This window comes from Arctopsyche grandis, chromosome 12, assembly GCF_051622035.1.
Source record: "Arctopsyche grandis isolate Sample6627 chromosome 12, ASM5162203v2, whole genome shotgun sequence".
In the NCBI taxonomy this organism is placed as follows: Eukaryota; Metazoa; Arthropoda; class Insecta; order Trichoptera; family Hydropsychidae; genus Arctopsyche; species Arctopsyche grandis.
In genome coordinates, this window is record NC_135366.1 from 10,302,959 (window position 1) to 10,321,395 (window position 18,437).

The following is an 18,437-nucleotide window of genomic DNA, read 5'->3' on the forward strand; positions in this document are numbered from 1 at the left end:
CGTTCGACGTGATAAATGCAGTTTTAATGCCAAATTAGAACACTGTAATTTGGCGTGTAATTCTTACATGCCTGTCTGTGTCTACACACTGTTTCGGACTCGGCTGGAAGCAACCTTTCCAATGACAACCGTGTATCTATCGAAGATATTTACTTTCCAATGCATGTGGTTCTGTTCGTGCTCTGCACCGGGGTCGGCAAGGGGCAGTTTAGGCACCTCTCTAATATGAGGATCTGAGATTAGATTCGGGATGCCAATGAACACCAGAATAGAAATAATCGCCAAATTTAGTCCCGCCAGTTAAAAGTTAAGGACTTTGAATTTAAATGTGTGTATCATTTTCGAGATTTTTTTAATTACGGCGCATTGTACGAAGTTGGAATTGCTCGCAGTAAAAGACTATTCATATATTACTTTATGACTTGCCATGTAATCTAACACTGTTGAAAACATGATTTCATTTCGTATTACTACAATGGAAAGTGTAAATGATCTATCAAATAACAAGATTTCTTTTCCCGAAACTGTTTGAGCAAATTAAAAAGTACAAATTCGACACCGCAAAAAATTCCACAGATGACAGTGTGGAATTTTAGATCGAATTTAATTGGGTATTGTCAATTGAATGTAAGATTATTTTTACTTAATCTATGTATATGTAAAGTATCAATATATGAAGTTTTGTAATCATGAGAAAACTCGATCTTGAGATTTTGACTAATTTGTACTTGATAACACTTTCGGGCTTTTAATGTGTATATTGTTGATACAATTCGAACAACGTTAATCCTATCACACTTAAACTTAATAAAATGCTTAATTTAGTAATTTTTTTAAGTCGATCGGAAGTGGTACCTCCCCTGATAGGTCTCCTTTTTCCTCAAATACCAGTAAATGCAAAGTTTATTTGAATAGGTACTACATACGATAGTGATCTGATTATATGAGCCGCTCTATTCGACAGTGGCACAAGTCCACTTTTCTTCATTTCGAGAAATATCTCACATAATGTTTAGCGTTTTACAATATTTAAAAATATTGGTGGCCTTTGATAAGTTTGTTCTGCTTTTCCGAGATTCTGGACATATCGAATTAAAACTATCGATAGCAAATTGTAAAGTCGAAGTCAATCTGAAATAGTGTTTTTGGAACTGAAAATTGGGCCTTCAAATATAGCGGCTCACATACGAAACTAATAAAATGTACGCATTTTAGCATAAAGAATTTGTCTCTCCTCATGTACCTAAACATGAGAAACACTGCGTCTTAGATCTGCATATATATATTGAGTATCGGTGATTCACACTTGGTATAATCGGGTGGACACGATACGGGTGCACTCGACTAATTTGGTTACTCGTAACGTGACAACGTCCGAGTGGCCAAATGAGCGGTCTCAGCACTCGTATCCTGGTATCAGTTATCAATTCAATATTCATATACAACAATCGATACAAAGTAAGAGTCGGGAGTTTTTCGTAATTTGAACGAGTCCAGCCTTCAGCCAACTTCAGTCCGACTTCAGCCAAAACGCCTAGACTGTAACAATTTCAGTTCCACTCTTGTTCCGCTATTGATACCGTTATCAGCATCGGCGATGGGGTTGTAATGCGACGAGAGGGTTGCTTCGACCGGGGTTTACGGTGTAGTGTGCGGACAAAAACAATTGGTGTGGTCGACAATTAGCGCGAGTCCGTTCCCACGGCGGTCGCTCTCCTCGTCTCTTTCGCTCTCCTCGTCTGCGACAGTGCGAGTGAGCGAGACAGCGATATCGTGGGCGGCTACCGGCCTCGCGTCTCCGGCTGCACACCACACTATCACTCCATACCTATGCTTGCATACCTATATTATACCTATCGTTCTATACACATAGTTTTTTGTCAATCTTTATCTCGTCTACGTATCGTCGTCGACTCTGTCGTCTTCCGCACTTCTACTTGGCTCGTTTATGTGCGTTTTTGTTGTCGAAGCAGTGGCTCCACCGCGAACGGCAAACGGAATCATTCCTAGCTTAGTTTTGCTTCTCCCAACTCGCATTGGATAATCTCAATAACACTGTTCGACACGAAGAATGGTTCAGAGACGAGATATGACTTTTCTTATAGATCTATGCCCAGTGAACACGAATCTGGTAATAAAAAATGTTGATTGGCTCGAGATTCGGAGATATATTTATTTTTAAATCGCGCGATTTTTCTATATTTTGTGTTGTTCGGTCGATGTCTCAAAATCTGTCAATTTTCTGTTCAAAATGAATATTGGAATCTATAGTCGGGTATTTTATCTTTCATTCGTAGTACTTTCCAGCTTTCAAATCTCTCTTAGTAGTCGTCCAGTTCAAATCAAAAGTCAAAAGTACGCATTTTCACTTGGGATTTTTCCCACTGTTAATACTATTTTATATCGAGTATTTTCTATTGAAACATGTTTATTGGGATAGTGTTCTGGCCACACTATTTTCTGTTTTCGTTTAAAAGGCTTAATTGGAAGTGTGCTGAATTTTAAATTGGTAAAATTGCGAGCTAAAAACTCGTACTATCATTTACTCGTATTTACACGAATCTGAATTGAATTAATAGGGATAATATATTAAATTGGCTTTGTATGAGAATTAAATAAAATTCCACTATCATATATCCAAAATCATATTTCGACTATTCTTGTGGATTAATAACTGGCTTACATCGATAAAATAAACGAATCCACAAGAATAGTCGAAATATAATCCGTAAGAATACTACTCGATAAGTCTATCCAGGAAGCATTGAAAAAAAATCACCAAAATACACAGGCACACACACATTTTTTTTATGTCATGAAAACGTGATCAGTAATGGATTCTGAGTTCGAATCAGTCAAAATCTCGAGGTTGAATTTTCGCATGATCACAAAATTTCATCTATTGTTACAACGTACATAGATAAAGTAAAAATGCATTGAACATGGGTCGTGTAATCAAAGATTCGTTTATACGGGAATTTCTAACCATAGCAGAACTACCCGTTGGAAATCCCTATCTGTTGAGTATTTTAGATTGTGGCTTGGCGTGTTTTAGATTGTGAGCATTACATTTTAACAACAACGAAGAAGATGGAACTGGTTTTGAAAAAATACACTCATTAATAGACTGATTTTACCACAGGCAAGATGGGTGGAGAGGCCTTCATCCAGCAGTCGATTGTGAATGATGATAATTGATAATAATGACTGTTTATGTTTTAGAATGGTGATGTTTTTGAGTCCACGTCATGTTCGTCGCGCGTTCCATAGGCTCTTACAGGAAGTGCCTATATTTTTTTTACGCTTTAAGCTTTTTTGAACCCCTCTAGTTCATAGTATATTCTGTGTGGATTTCCGAAATAATCTCTTGCGAATGACTGTTTTTATGGGCTTTTTTGGTTTTAAAGTGTTTGATAAACGTACAATTGTGAGGTGTATTTTTTCTTATAATGACAACAACTTCATGTAAACTTTTTAAGTGTGGGTTTTATTTTATACGTGTCATCGAAAAGAAAGTTTATGTACCTATTTTGAATTAATTATTGTAATATTTGTTCGATTTGGATGTTAATTACCAAGTACATAAATGCGCTCATCCAAACTGTAGTTATCTTTCTAATCATGTAAAAAATCTACACCGTCAATTTCTAGTTCTAAACACTGCTTACCTTTCGCAGGTAAATATGCTGATGTTTCGTATGTTTCGTTTGCAATTACGAATTTTTGTTGTAGTAGTATTTTGTATACGTACATAGTTTGGTTCATTTAGGACTTTCGATTCACTTGACACTTCAATTTTTGACGATGTTTACGTCTGTCATAAATAACTTCGGAATTCTAGTGGTTTCCTGTTATCTATTGCAAGGTAGAGGAAAGGGACGACGATCCGATATGCATATACATATTTATTCAGCGATTTCAGTTTTTTATGGGACATTCAAACGACGCTAAATAAATCAAGTATAGTGATACGTGTAGGTATGTATCTGAAATGTATTCAGTTTATATCTAATATATAAGTTCAAAAGAGACTTTGTATTTAAGTATGTATATTATGTATTCAAATATACATATACATATTTAAATATGTATATGTATCTTTGGTTGGGAATTTCGTAAACTTTTTTTTTTCGATTCGATTTTTTTTTTCGATTCAAATAAATTTAATGACAACAAATGAATATTTACTATTAGATTCGCCATGTTTACGCTGTTTATATTACAACTAGTTACCTATATATTCAGAAAACATTCAAGATCATCCATCCATGTGGGATTCGACTAACTTTTAGACACATCGAAAGGTGTATTCGATGCGATGCACACACACCGACACATTGTCTATGGCGCCGAATATGTATTGTATAGTTTTTGCAATTATATTTTTAATAATAAATATGCGCATGCATACATACGTATAACAATGCGGCTATATTCTCACGAGAAAAGATCCAATTATATTCCCGGAAGTGTGTTAAAAATTAACCATAGCACAAACGAGAGCGAGCCGCTCGCTGATACGCGAGTTCCTTATCTATCTTTGAACATTTTTACACGAATAAATTATAATTGCCGTTGACCGTTTGTTTAACGACACACACAAATATTTACAGTAGAATCTCGACATTTTCGACAAGTCGTCTGGTGATACGGACATTCTGCAGGATATGATATGATGTATCTCGCACAAAATCGCTATTATCACAATATATAAAAAAAAATTGTACGTAATATACACGTGTTGCGTTACGAACGAACGAACGAACGCGTTCGTTATCAACGTGCGACCGGTCGCCGCTCACTTTCATCATTGCAGAGTGCGTTTGTTTTCGATTGTGATTAGCGGTCCACGTTTCCTCCCTCCTGAGGTCACGGCGCCGGATGTGCGTAGAATTTTTGAGTTTCGATGTGCAACTTGTCGATTTTCGTCCAGGTGTGTTGTCGTGTGACGTTCGGGGCGAACGCTCTACGGTGGTGTGCGCAGGTAGTCGTGACGTCACGTGCAGCTGCCGTTGCCAAACCCCTCGTTCGACATGTGAGGATGTTGCTGTGACAAGTTTGCATAAGCAACGGTCAACTATGAGGTTTTTTTATTGATCTGATCCAGGTTGGGTTCTGCTCGTCTGTGCCACTTTTTTAAATCTCGTCTGAGAAAATATTTATATATTGAAAACACATTATTGAAATTTATCACTTGGATTAGTACCTTGAGATAAAAAAAAATATTGAGATAGAAAACCAATTTAAACGTGGTAAGCGAAATATTAGCGAAGTTAGCTCATTACTAGTCACCGGAGCCTGAGGGGGCCGTGTATTGTTCAAAGGTTGTAAATGCATTGTTAAAGGTTGGCCGAACAATGGATAGCACTGTGACTATCCTACCTCTACTCATTACATTACGGGAAAATTGCTAAAAAAGAAGTATATTTTTGACTTTTCAAATTCGCTAGATAATCAATTATAACTATTTCAAAGCATTGAAAAGTCACAAATATGATGAAACACATCTTATTATTGATTCCAATGCTCAATTTTGGCATTGCATTACATATGATATTTTAAGTTAAAGACTAATAGCTAAAAAAACCATTGTCATATTCGAATTTATTACTTTATCTATGTACGTAGTTTTTTTTGTTGCTCAATACAGGTTTGATAAAATTTATGAATTTCATCTTTAAATATTTCGGTGCTAAAATTTTTAGCTATAGTCGATATTACAAAATAAAGGACAAAAGGGCGATTTTAAAATATAAATATATCTAAAAGACAGAGCAGTAAAATAAAGGACTGTCCTCTAGTATGTTCAGCGTAGGTATAATGCATATCAATATGTATGCTGTAAAATAGCAATTCTAATTAGTAAGGGACAGAAGACGACGAACTTTTGTCAAGTTACGCTACATATTTTATTTCCTATTACATGAACACTCGCCTTTACAGATCGCTCCACAGCGACGAGTGCACTTAAACAGATAAAATACAATCAATCAACACAATCAATATACATACGCAAGTATTTTATACAAAGCGAATGCATACAAACATCCACAGTGATGTGACTATGGAGAAATTTTTGCAGCATTTTATAATCAAAATTGGCGAACTTCAATACGCTGATTAACGTGAGATAAGCAATAGAGATAGGATAGGAGATTTTACAGGAACCGTTCCAATGAAAATAAGAAAAATTGGCAAACTCTGGAACGATCGAATCAAACGGAAAGATAGACCTGGAGGCACAAACCGAGGTCTGGCCAGCGGCGGGTCTCCAGTGGGACTCGAACCCGTGACCACTCTGCTCGAAAGCATAATCGTTAACGTCTCTGGATCACCATACATATGAGCTATGTATGGTTATTTTTGTGCCCTCCACCTCCCTACAATAGTTGCTCGAAAGAAAAATAAATATCTAATGTATAAAACACTAACTCGATTTCTGTTATTACCAGGCGTTGCTCGGGTTCGATTAATAGAATAGACGAAGTACACGCGAAAGCATTTTCTTTTCGGCAGATTTAAGTACGTACGCCCGCTCCCCCCGCATCCTTCAGGATCACCCCCGTCCCATTATTATATACATACGATAGATATGTTAATCCGTGACGTTAAATTTAATAAAGAAACAAATGAATATTCAAATAAATTTAAATAAAATAAAACTATTCATATAATGAATTAATAAAATGATTAGTATTAGATTAGCCATGTTTAAGCGGTTTATATTACAAATACCGAGCGAAGCCGGGTAAAACCACTAGTGTATTATAAAATTACACCGCTTATTTTAGAATTACAGTATACAGCAGTGGTTATATATATTTGGTCGCTTGTTGAAAATGCGGCTGACCGAAAATACTAGGTATTTAAAACAGTCAATATCTGCATCGCATCTTACTAGGAATTCTTCCGTTGTTAAACCCTCATTCTTCCTCGTTTTATCAATGCTGAGCGTCGTGGTTATTGATGTCTGGAATTTGATGGACGGTCCGCCTCCATTCCTCTCGGTTCTGTGCCAAGTTGAAGTCAGCGTTAAGGGAAGATCCCGTCAATTCTTTGATTTGGTCTGACCATCTCTTGGGAGAGCGTCCTCTCGCTCACCTTCCCTCCAGCGTTTCGGTTACTATTAGCCTCTCCAGAGTCCACATTCTTAATGGCCATATGGCCAAAGTAGGAAAGAACCCTTTTCTCTCTTGAGTCTGTCTGAGACTGCAAGCTCTTTGAGGATGGACGTTCGTGCTTCTTGCGGTCCATGGTAAGCGCAGCATCCGTCTTCAACATCACATTTCGAATACATCTACATATGTAGAATGTTCTCTCTTTTTCAGGGTCTATGTTTCGACTCCATACAATGTAATGAGAGATACCATAGAACGTTAATTATTATTAAAAAAAAAACGAAACTGTCATTTTTACGCAAACGAGTGTTTGTCAACCACTTGATTTCTTCGTGTTGATTTTATCGTTTCCGTTTCTGCTTTTTTTACTTCAGATTATTTTAATACATTTTTAAGGGTCGGGATGAATAGAAATTTCCAAACAACTTCAATTATTGCTATGTACATATGTGCGGTCCAAACGACTTCAGAAGTATACACCGGGATTGGTTGAGATAAACATAAAAACTTTCCCCAAAAGTCGTGTCTCCCTCGAAATGTTTCGGGGCTCCAAAGGAGCCCACATGGACCCTGGTCATTTTGAATAAGAAAGGGGAGTGTCCAGTGAAAGGATGCGATACTGTATGACAGAAGACGACGAACTGTTGTCGAGTTACGCTGCATACATATGTGCTTTGACGCTACAGGTGCAGACCAAATGTCAAATGTTTTTGCTTTCTGACTAAATTTTAATCAAGTCTAAATTTGATTTGATTTGATAAGTGAGCGGTTTATTCTTTCGGTTTGGTACCACTTACATTTTCATCTTTGATTCGATTTGGTATGTTCATGAATCAACTGAAATCAACAATTGCTAAATTTCTATATTGAAACTGGGGAAAAACTTGCAGTTTGCTTCAGCAAACATTTTCCAAGAGTCCAAACAAATGTGCAAATAGAAATTTTGTACCTACTATGTGTAATAAGTAGTAATGGTATTTGTACGATATTTATTGTTTAGGAATTTAGCTTTTTAACACTGGTAGTGTCTTCTTAATTGCATGTTTATTTTTTGTATTGTCACATTTGTGTACTTATACTCAACTTTGAAGACACTTAGCACTTCAGTGAGATGTTCTCGCACGCATGTACATTCATATAAATTCAATGTTTTTGCGTACTCGTTAATGACTTGACGCTTATTTTTTAACATCCAACGTCGATATGAAATTCATAAAACTCCTCATATAGTATGTAGTCGTTTGCTTTCTTCACGTCTTATTTATTCATATGTTGTACATACATAAGTAGTTACATTTCATTGCCGTTTAGGCTTGTTGATCGCATGACCTGGGGGCATTCGAGTCATTTATTCCCCTTTATATACCATCGCTTCGCTTCGGCGATTGCAGAAAAATAACGCAACAATTATGTAGTGCTCGTATTGTGAATTATCATAGGGGTTGCCGTCGAACCTGAACTGGCTTGTCGCTATGAGGAATACTTCTCGGTATTTTGCAGTGTCTATCTATGTATATTATACGCGTATGTAAACTTTAGAGATTATGATGTTTTTTTTGTTGCAGACGGTTGAAGCAGATCTCAACATCTGTCCTTCGTTATGAATTAGTTTTTATGTGGATTGAATTTTGACCGTTCCCACATTTGTACATGTGGACGAACGGTCGTTAAGCCTTTTTATATGAGTAATATTGATGATTTGTTGCTGCGAATAATATCGTAAGTGCGTATTTTGGTCTTGAAACGTATGTATGTATGTACATAGGTATGTGTAAACTTTAGAGATTATTTTTTTTTGTTAGACCGTTGACGCAGGTCTTAACATCTGTCCTATATTTACAAATTGTTATCGTCATCGTTGACTTAACACTCGCTATCTATCTTGGCAGGATCAAATAAAGAAACATGCCAATTTGTTTCAGCGAATTGTTGTCAAGTTTAGACAAGAATCGATTTTTCTATGACGGATGATTTTTTTGGCGAGTATGAATGAATGTCAGAGAATTGCGAGTCATATGATGAAAATCGGTTTTTAATGTCAATCAAACTGAACCAAGAAAGTTTTTAAGTCAATATTCCACATTTTTTACATCCTTTAATGTGTATGTATAGGTATAGATCGTGCGGATCATATGTGCGTGTGTACGCGGATTAAACTATTGAGTATATTATTTTTTTTTTCAAACTTTACTGGGGCAAGTTACAAACATAGTCGCCCAAAAACCGTTACGCGGCCACCCTTGGCCACGTGTGTTTTTCTCCCCTTCTGATATTGAGTCGATTTGAATTCGCGACCGGGCAACGCCAACCAATAGCGATCCGAGCCGTTTGTTTAGGAATTTTTATACCCCTATGTTATTATGTTTATCTTCAACGCGTTTTAATTGTAGGTTTTTCTATCTGCGTGAATGTAATATAATAATTTTCAATGTTTAAGTTTTCAATTATAATAATTTTTCTTTTCTACTCGAGTGAGTGTATTTTTTAAATATTTTAGCGTAAAAATTATACGTATTTATGTAGATTCAACAATGTCGTCCTATTATGACTCCAAACGAGTACGTTTTAGTGCGTTGCATTTGCATTTTTCGACCATTACTTTTTTAGTGTTTAATTTGACTGCTGTGTTAGCAGCGTATATGTTAAGTTTTTGAATGTATTAATTAATCAGTGCGATTATTTTTTAATAATTTCAAATCTTTGCTTAAATGTACGCCAAAATCGTTGCGATATTTCTTTATACGTACGTACTTGGTTCTGGTAAAATTCAAGTAGATTTAATTCTAACAGATTTGCCTTATTTCATTGCATTAGTCAAAATTTGTTCATTTTGTTTTTACTATAGTTCATTTGTCGATTACGACACTTTTACAAGCTGGCACGTTGATCATTTTCTCGGATTTTTTGATGAATGGCATATTGTAATTTCATATTCTCTTTTTAAAATAGCCAAGTTTGAATATAATCTATTGCTCTTTGCCAGCTGTTCAAGAAAGACAGCATTTGGTGAAATTATTAGGACTGATTATTTATTCGTTTTGTTCTCCAACTTCTAAGTGGTAATACGTCAAGCCCGTCGTTGCTGGAACAGTTGGGACTTTATGTCCCTTATAATTATATGTGTGGTAGACATAATTTAATGGTTGTACCTCCTAGCTCCAAGATTGCTTCTAAGAGTTATCCGACTTCTCAATGAAATCGTTGCTGCCGTGTCTGAATGTGATATTTTCCACCTCAGTGAGCGTAAATTATCAGATATTATTTTATCCTAAATGTCTGGTGCTTGCGCTCATCATTATTTTCGTAATTGGATGTGATGTATGAGTAGAGTTTTGATCTCCCCCAATATTTTGATTCAATGCGAAATCTTTCTCGTATCTACCAAATTGTTGTCTCTGTCTTTTATTTTTGTTCTTTCGAGTATCAAGAAGGTGACGGAAAAATGAAATAACCTTCCCGAGAGCGATTCATAAAAGGTAGATGTTTATCATGGTCCAACGAAAACGTTCTAAATCGAGTCTGCATTAGTAAACAAATATATTTAAATTTAATTTAGGGTATCCGTTTATCATCTGGGTTCTAAGGTTACATTTAGTGGCGTTGAAAAATGTTGGACTTTCTAAATACAGTTGCATCGAGCCGAGATGGTGATGCTGTCCGATCTCTATCGTCGCAGTCTATCATGATAGTTTTTTTATATTTATTTATCTGTTTTTTTGTCATTGTTTGATGCGTTTTGAATTATGGTGCCATTTCGTACACCATTAATTCGGCCACGTGACCCAGAGCTTAGACAGTAAAGAAGGTCGATCTCGACAGAATGTAGCTGAAGAATTGCTCAATAGTTGCGGAGAAAAATTATGTGGAGTGAATAGCGACGTTTGCTGTTTGTCCTTCGCTTTATGTTGTTTTTTTTTTAGAAATGATATTTATTCAGTTTTATACATATGTACATAATTCATCCAGCTTCAAAACTTCCGTACAAGTTTCCAGTTGATTACGAAACCTCACGCCGCTATCGATAGCGTCGCGCTCAAATGTCGTTGCTTCTCTCTCAGTCGTTAAGTCGAATTAATTAATGTGTTTAGTCGGATCTGGCAACGTTTTACGAGGAGACATTGTGATACTTCACCAATGATCGTACTGTCGGTGATTGGCCAAACGTTCCTCTCCCCAACCGTGTCTGATCACATTTTTGCCGTGCATAGGTTTCAATTAACAATCCGTGTTTATTGCTTCCTCGACTGGTTTTTATGGACCGATTCGTTCTCCACTTCCAATTTTTGGAATTGATGATTGTTCGGGCCCCTTCTTTAATTTTTGTGGAGGAAGATAGTTTGGATTGAACCAGACATTGACGGATGGATTGTCTCGTTATGCAAATTCGTAGCCTGTTCCAACTCTGAACGAGCTCAATTTGCTTTATGAAATTGGAAGTCTGAATCGTCTGATTGGTTAGAATTTGTGATTTGGTATTATTGCGGTGCTATAATATATGTATATGTAGTTGGTGACAGCATTTGGGTTTTATTTAAATTTATATACATACATACATATGCACTTGTATTAAATCTAAACAAGACATTTTAATATTTGTCAATTTTATCTTGAAAACTGACAACGATTTGATGAAAATACTTTCACAGCTCTTTTCTGACGTAAAAATCATTGAAATAATTTTCAACTTTTCATTTAGGAAATAATTTTCAAGAAAATTTATTTAGAGGGTTACATGACCAAATTCAACCTCCTATGAACTTCGCGCCTATACATCTATACATATACATATATGTACATGTATGTATATTAAAAAAAATCTATTTCTCAATTATAATATGTAGTTATATAAATATAATGTACCTATTTGACCTGTTATCAGAAATCCAGTTTTTTAATGTATGCTCACGGCCTCCGTTATGGAGGCAAATTCAATATTCTATGTTATTATTATTAATTTAGTTACTTTCTGTCAATTTGATGATTTTATTTGACTTGGTTATACAGTCAAGTAATATCTACACAAATTTGCCACCAACATTTCACGTCTAGTACTATAGGTGGAATATAAACTACTGGAAAAGTAATCAATTGCCTTTTTAATAAACATTGAGGGATTTGAAAGGTCAAGGATTTTCAATTGTCTTCTTTTGATGGATTTTGTGTTTGATACATTAGTGTATGATGATCATCATCACCATATATTAGTGTAGGTACGTAAAATCTTTCCCTCCCTGCAAATAAATAATTTCCAAGCCTTCGCGAAAATTATTTCCTTATTATTATTGCCTTGTTGGGTTTTAATAAATTGTAAAAAATCTATGTCGATTTGAGTTCTTGGAAGGGCTGGAAGTGATTTAACGTTCCAAAAAGAAAGAAACAAGACCTTAAAGTGAATTCAGGTAAGAGTACTTATTTCGAGGCGGCTTTAATGACCCGTAAGTTAACACTCTCAGGTCAATCCATTAATTTTTTTCGTCGGTATCGAGATCGATTCACAAACATCATCACGATTTTTTACGCTTGATAAGCTTATAAAATCGCTAAATAAATATTTTGTTACTCGAACGACCATTGTGGCGTCGGATTAAGTACGCCGTCTGGTACATTACTGTTTTTTCGTCATCGCGCCATTTTTTATAATCATATATTTTTTCGGCTCGGTATCGATGGTCGAACCATCATTATGTACGATAAGCCGAGATCAGATTTCGAGCGATCGAATTTACATTAATTTTATTTCTGTTGTAATGTTCGTATCTAATATTGGGAGTTTTCTTTCGGTCGATAAGTTTGGTATAAATGCTATCTGTTGTATGTACGCTCTTGAAGTTTATATTATTTTTGATTTTATTGAAACGATTTTGTGTTGTCATTATGCATTTTAAAATATGAGTGTAACGAATTGTGTTTGTTTATTATTTGTATGCTTGTGTATTTTTTCGGTTACTTCAATAGGACTGACTGGTTTTCGTGCGTTTCGGTTTGTTTATTCATTTTGTATGCTTCTTTCTCGTGATTCAAAATATCCGTAACACAGTGCTACAAAATTAGTTGTACTTTTTATTCTGTCATAGCTTACATTTTTTACAACTGCTCTCCGAAAAGTAAACGAACAATATCCATTAGTTAAATTTTTTCGAACTCTGCTTACTCCCAGTTTTAGGCGTGCTGTGGCATCTATTCTGATTTTGGTCATTGTCCATTAGAGTCTGATTCTTTTTAAATCGTTTGTTTGCTATAGAGTAGTGCTGATCAACCTTTTTGTTTGCTAGAACTACTTGGACATATCGACTTCTTAGTGTCAACTACATAAATGCAAAAATGATATTCATATTGTGTTTAAATCATTTTGAAACACAATATTGAAATGAAACATTAGAACAATCGCAATATTTATTTTTTTTGTACACATATTAATGTAGTTACACCGACTTGACACTAAGCAATCAATACATACATATATGTATAGTATATACATATTTTTTAATTTATATTTAACCATGATGTCATTGCGGGTTCCCTCCGCACGACACATATGGTATTAAACTTGTACATACATACATACATTTATAGATTATAAATTTGAAATCATATTATAATAGTGGTTTAGATGGTTTTGCCTATTTAATGAGGAACCGTTTCAACAACGAAATCAAATAAGTTGGTAAATTTATAAGAAACGATCAACTCTCAAATATCCAAGTCTGACCAGCAACACTGCAGAAATACTCCGAATAAATTTTTTTCAATCGAGGTCAACTCATGGCTCGACCCTGTGAACCTCGGTGTTTAGCATAATCGCGACCGCCAAGCTATACTGCTGGCTATGCATCTGTCAAATAGATTGCGCGAACAAGAATTTCTGAAATTTCTATTCATATTTGTATTCTTTTAAATTAAATTTCAACTAGATGCTGAAAAACTGGTCATTTTATCATTTTGATAATTTATGAGATTTTTCACATGACTTACATACGTTTCTTAAAAATGACATTTTTATTTGTTTTGCTAACATTAATTAGTAATATGATGAAAATTCTAAAATAAAAAAATAAAATGGATTCTAAAAATGCTCGGATACATGAACTAGTCTGATAATCTTTACTTTGCAGCTAAAGGATTAAGATCGTGGAGTTTATTTAGCATTCAAGTCCGTTAAGAAAGTTTATGAATCACTCATTGTTTTTTAATTGTTAATTGATAATTCTCATTTTCAACGAAGAAGTTGATAATGCGTTTCAATAATTTCATAATAATGCGCTTTTATTTAGCGGTGGATAGTATTACTTATTGTTAAGATTTTTCAATAAGTAATTTAGCGTTTTTAGGTAAAAGTCTTTTTGAATGATTCTGATGGACCACTGTGGTGATGTGTACGCGGTGTATTTGACTATAATTTGTCCCGTTGAACCGAACCGGCACGAATGGTAAATTGAACCAATTGAGACTAAATGCCTCGCCAATTTCGACTCCACACACTTGTGTTTGCGTTGGATTTACTCGTATAATAATTGTATGATATGCCCGCTTTAACACTCATCTTCAATACATCCAAATATTTCAACAGTTTTATCCAAAACCAATGATCGGAGCGTTTCCAAGAAAGATCGCGAGTGCTCAGGGCTCTCTCTCTCTCGCTATAAAAATAATCTCGCGGTACAATCGGGATGATTGTAGTTAAGATATACTTTATGGACGATGTTAACGATTCAGATGTATTTTCTTGAGATGTTGAAAATGTCTTTTATTTCAGACACGAATCGTTTCGATTCGTACGCATTGGAATGCATTCAACTGTTTTGTCTGTAATTATTGTTTGAAATGAGCTACGATGCTGGATGCGTATACATACATATGTATGTACTCGTTTGGTGTCGCTCGGGTCAAGTGAGGATTGTTTGGTCTTTCAATATTCAACGTCCCGTTTTAGTTAGACGACATGCGGCATGTGTTTCATTGGAAGTCTTCCTTTCTTCATTGAGCATCCGGAGTCACATCCTGATTTAAATTTTCCCATACGGTGTTACGTCGATTCCCATCTATTATAATCCATTGTTTGTATGAAGTATGTAAATTTAATACGATTTTACATGACAGGTTAATTGAGCATTATTTAATTTTTTTTTTCCAGGATTTGTCTCTTGTTCGCCGTCACCATGTAAAAGTGGCGGGAATTGTGTTTCATCTCCACGTGCAGATTCACATTGCAAGTGAGTATACTTTTTATTATTTTTATACGAATCTGTATGTGGTATGAATTTCAAATAGTCGAGATGATGTATACAATTCTAAGTTTTTTTTTTTTTTAACATTTACATCAAGTTTTTATATAGCTAAAGCTTAGTCAAAATATCAAATATGGAACATATTCATACTGTAATGAAGGCACATTGAACCCATTTGATGTTCACCACAACATTTGGCCTCGGGTCAAACACATGTGCTTCCATGGGAACTGTACCGATATTTTAAAACACTGATGTTTAAACTTTTCTCTATTCTTATTTCAGTCTTTAAGATTTTTACTACATGAATCTGCTGAAATTAATATTTTTTTGGTTTCTTAATTTTTCGTTTTCTAATAAAATATATCTATATACACTTGTAGTATTCCGAACATACCTGGTTCGATCTAAATAAAATCAAGTAGATAATTTTGTATTCAAGATGCTTAAAGATTAATATCATAATTTATCGTCATAATTAAATAGCGGACCCAGAGTGCGCCGTTCATTGTTCACATGTTGTAAATGCATTGTTAAAGGTTTGCCGAACTTTTTTTACAAAGCATTTACAATAATTGAACAATAGACGGCGCGCTCTGGGTCCGCGCTTTAGTCATAATCATTAGACTTCGGCTAAGGTTTAAGATTGCAAATAACAATAGACCGTTCCATTAGTGTTCAAAGCAAGAGAGCAAATAAAGCATGTTTTTTCCAAGAAATTACCACTAGTTAACCTTTTTTTTTCCATAGTATCAAAACCTAGCGGCCCTTAAATCATCATCATTCACAGCCATTTATTTGCCACCCACTGCTAGACGAAGGCCTCTTCAACACGCTTCTAATCTGTATTTTGTTCCAATCTGGCTGTGTTTTGAGTAATTCATCCATCCTTATCCCACACATTTTTACAAGGTTTTTTCGATTTCATCCACCCATCTTCTCTGTAGCTGTCCTTGCCCTCTTTTACATCTTCTCGGGTACCATTCCAGCACTCCTTTCGTCCATTTTTCTAGCTACGTGACCCGCCCATTCAAATACAAAAAATCTAACTTTAACAATTTCTATAAAAAATTGTTAACGATTTCAATCTTTTTCGTTGTTTCGTTAGTTTGAAATATAGCTACTGGGTTGTGGTAAAAACCCGAGCGATATGTAATGCTTCTCAGATATGAGCAATGGTATGGATTTAGGGTAGGATTTCATGACAAATTGAATGTGCAACTGTTTGAACACTACTGTACCGGTTGTAAAATCTCAGATTTTTTTGTGGAAGCACATGTGTCCTGAACTGTTTTTTTTTATTTCAGTTAAATTTTACACGTGTAACTAAACCGAATATGAGACATCGTCGATAGTTTTGTGGGATTATTGCTATTATTTGTGACAGATGCGCATTTTATGATCCCTCTCGATCGCCACACACCCCCTTCATTCCACACAAAAGTGAACAAATCCGCTGCGACGATAAAAATAGCGGACAGTTTTTTTAATACATTGTATTATATACATATATTGTCGGGGCGTACAAGTGCCCCTAATGAATGAATGCCGTCCTCGCCCTCGGATTTGAGGGCGATTTTAATTTTAAATCAATTACGCACTCGACATTGTAATCAAATCTGCTATTATATTTTGATCAGTCTTTAAACGAGCTACGTATCCGTTCAAAATTACGAACCCAGTCTTTTGTGTTTGTTTAAATTAAATTCGAATTAAACATGTCATGTGCCACATACGCTACATTTGACATCCGATCTCCACGCTTCGTCGAATTTTCGCATTTGTAGAATTTAACGCGCGTTCACTCTCATTACTATGCATGGAATTGTGCTTTATTGCACATTTGTTCATGTGCTGATGAACGTGTGTTATTATTTTTGTATATTGAATTATATGCTGCATCATATAGATACCATACATTGTATGTAGGTACAGATGTTTATTTTGTATTTTTTCTTTTCATTGTTGTAAGTTTTGCTTTGAATAGTGATTTATTTAGCGGTGCATTTTTGGGGGTGGTTGTGGGGTGTTTGCATCTGTCGTTGTGATGCTCGCGCTGTCAAGTGTGGGAAACTTGCTCTCGAGTGGGCAACTGATACATCTCTCTTCCTGCTCCGTAGTACAACGCACACACAACAAGTGCGTTTAACCCCACGTCGACCGAAATTAAATATGCGGGGGAAATAATATTCATTTTTAACGCGTACGCCTATTCGGGTGCGTTGCATTATGGATGATGCTGCCGAAAACGTTGACAGTAAAATTATCTTAATCGGCCAATTTGAAGTGCGTTATTCGGCAATGTATGCTGTTTTTTTTTTGTTTTGTATTTTTATTTTCTTGTGCCGGTCGTGTGCAAGCGTCTCTGGGTAAATTTCGCGATAAACGGTCGGTTGTCCGTCTGCAATCATCTCTTACAGACGGAGCATCTCTCCATCGTTCGTCTCAGAAGCCGCTTTTGATACGCCATTTACCGAGGAATTGCGCTCCGTGCAAAAAATAGCTCCGATGCAGGCAGCAACGTCTCTCTCACTCATCACTGTTCTCGTATCGTGACCTGTACTCATTTAACAATAATTTTAATTCGTTCCCGATGGACCTTTCAGTGGCGACGGTGGAATTAGTGGCGTGGGTGTGTAAATTTTTTAATTGGTTTTGCGCTTTGTACATGGTGGTATATTTTTTGTTTCTGTCCAATCTTTAAATATAAGGCGATGTGTCTTTATATTCTTCCAAGTAAAATCGGGTGATTTTTTACAACTTTATATTGGAGAGGTAGAAGGCGCCTCTAATTTAAGAAAAAGAAAACACGAATGCAATTTTACAATGTATGGTAGATGATATCTATCAGATAGGTTACTTTGGTATCGAATTCCTAGATATTTTAAGGATTCAATTATTGTTCAACTTTTTTTGTACTTTTTTACATTGTAGTTTTGTTGACGTTATTTTTAAGAACGACGCTTTAAAAATATAAGAAAAAGACAAAGCCATATATTGGAATTCAATGAATGACTGATATTTTGATTCTTTATATATGTACCTACATATATACAAATTTTCTTACCTAATAGTATTGAATGAACAGTTTTCT

The 18,437-nt window shown here is 35.4% G+C and overlaps 1 protein-coding gene across 1 annotated transcript in view; it reads left to right on the forward strand.

Annotated features, from left to right (window-relative positions):
• N (neurogenic locus Notch protein) overlaps positions 1-18,437 on the forward strand; it is a 52,511-nt gene that overhangs the window by 3,315 nt on the left and 30,759 nt on the right. Inside the window, exon 2 of the mRNA XM_077443463.1 lies at positions 15,250-15,328. Coding sequence (XP_077299589.1) covers positions 15,250-15,328 — 79 coding nt within the window. The remainder of the gene's footprint in view (positions 1-15,249; positions 15,329-18,437) is intronic.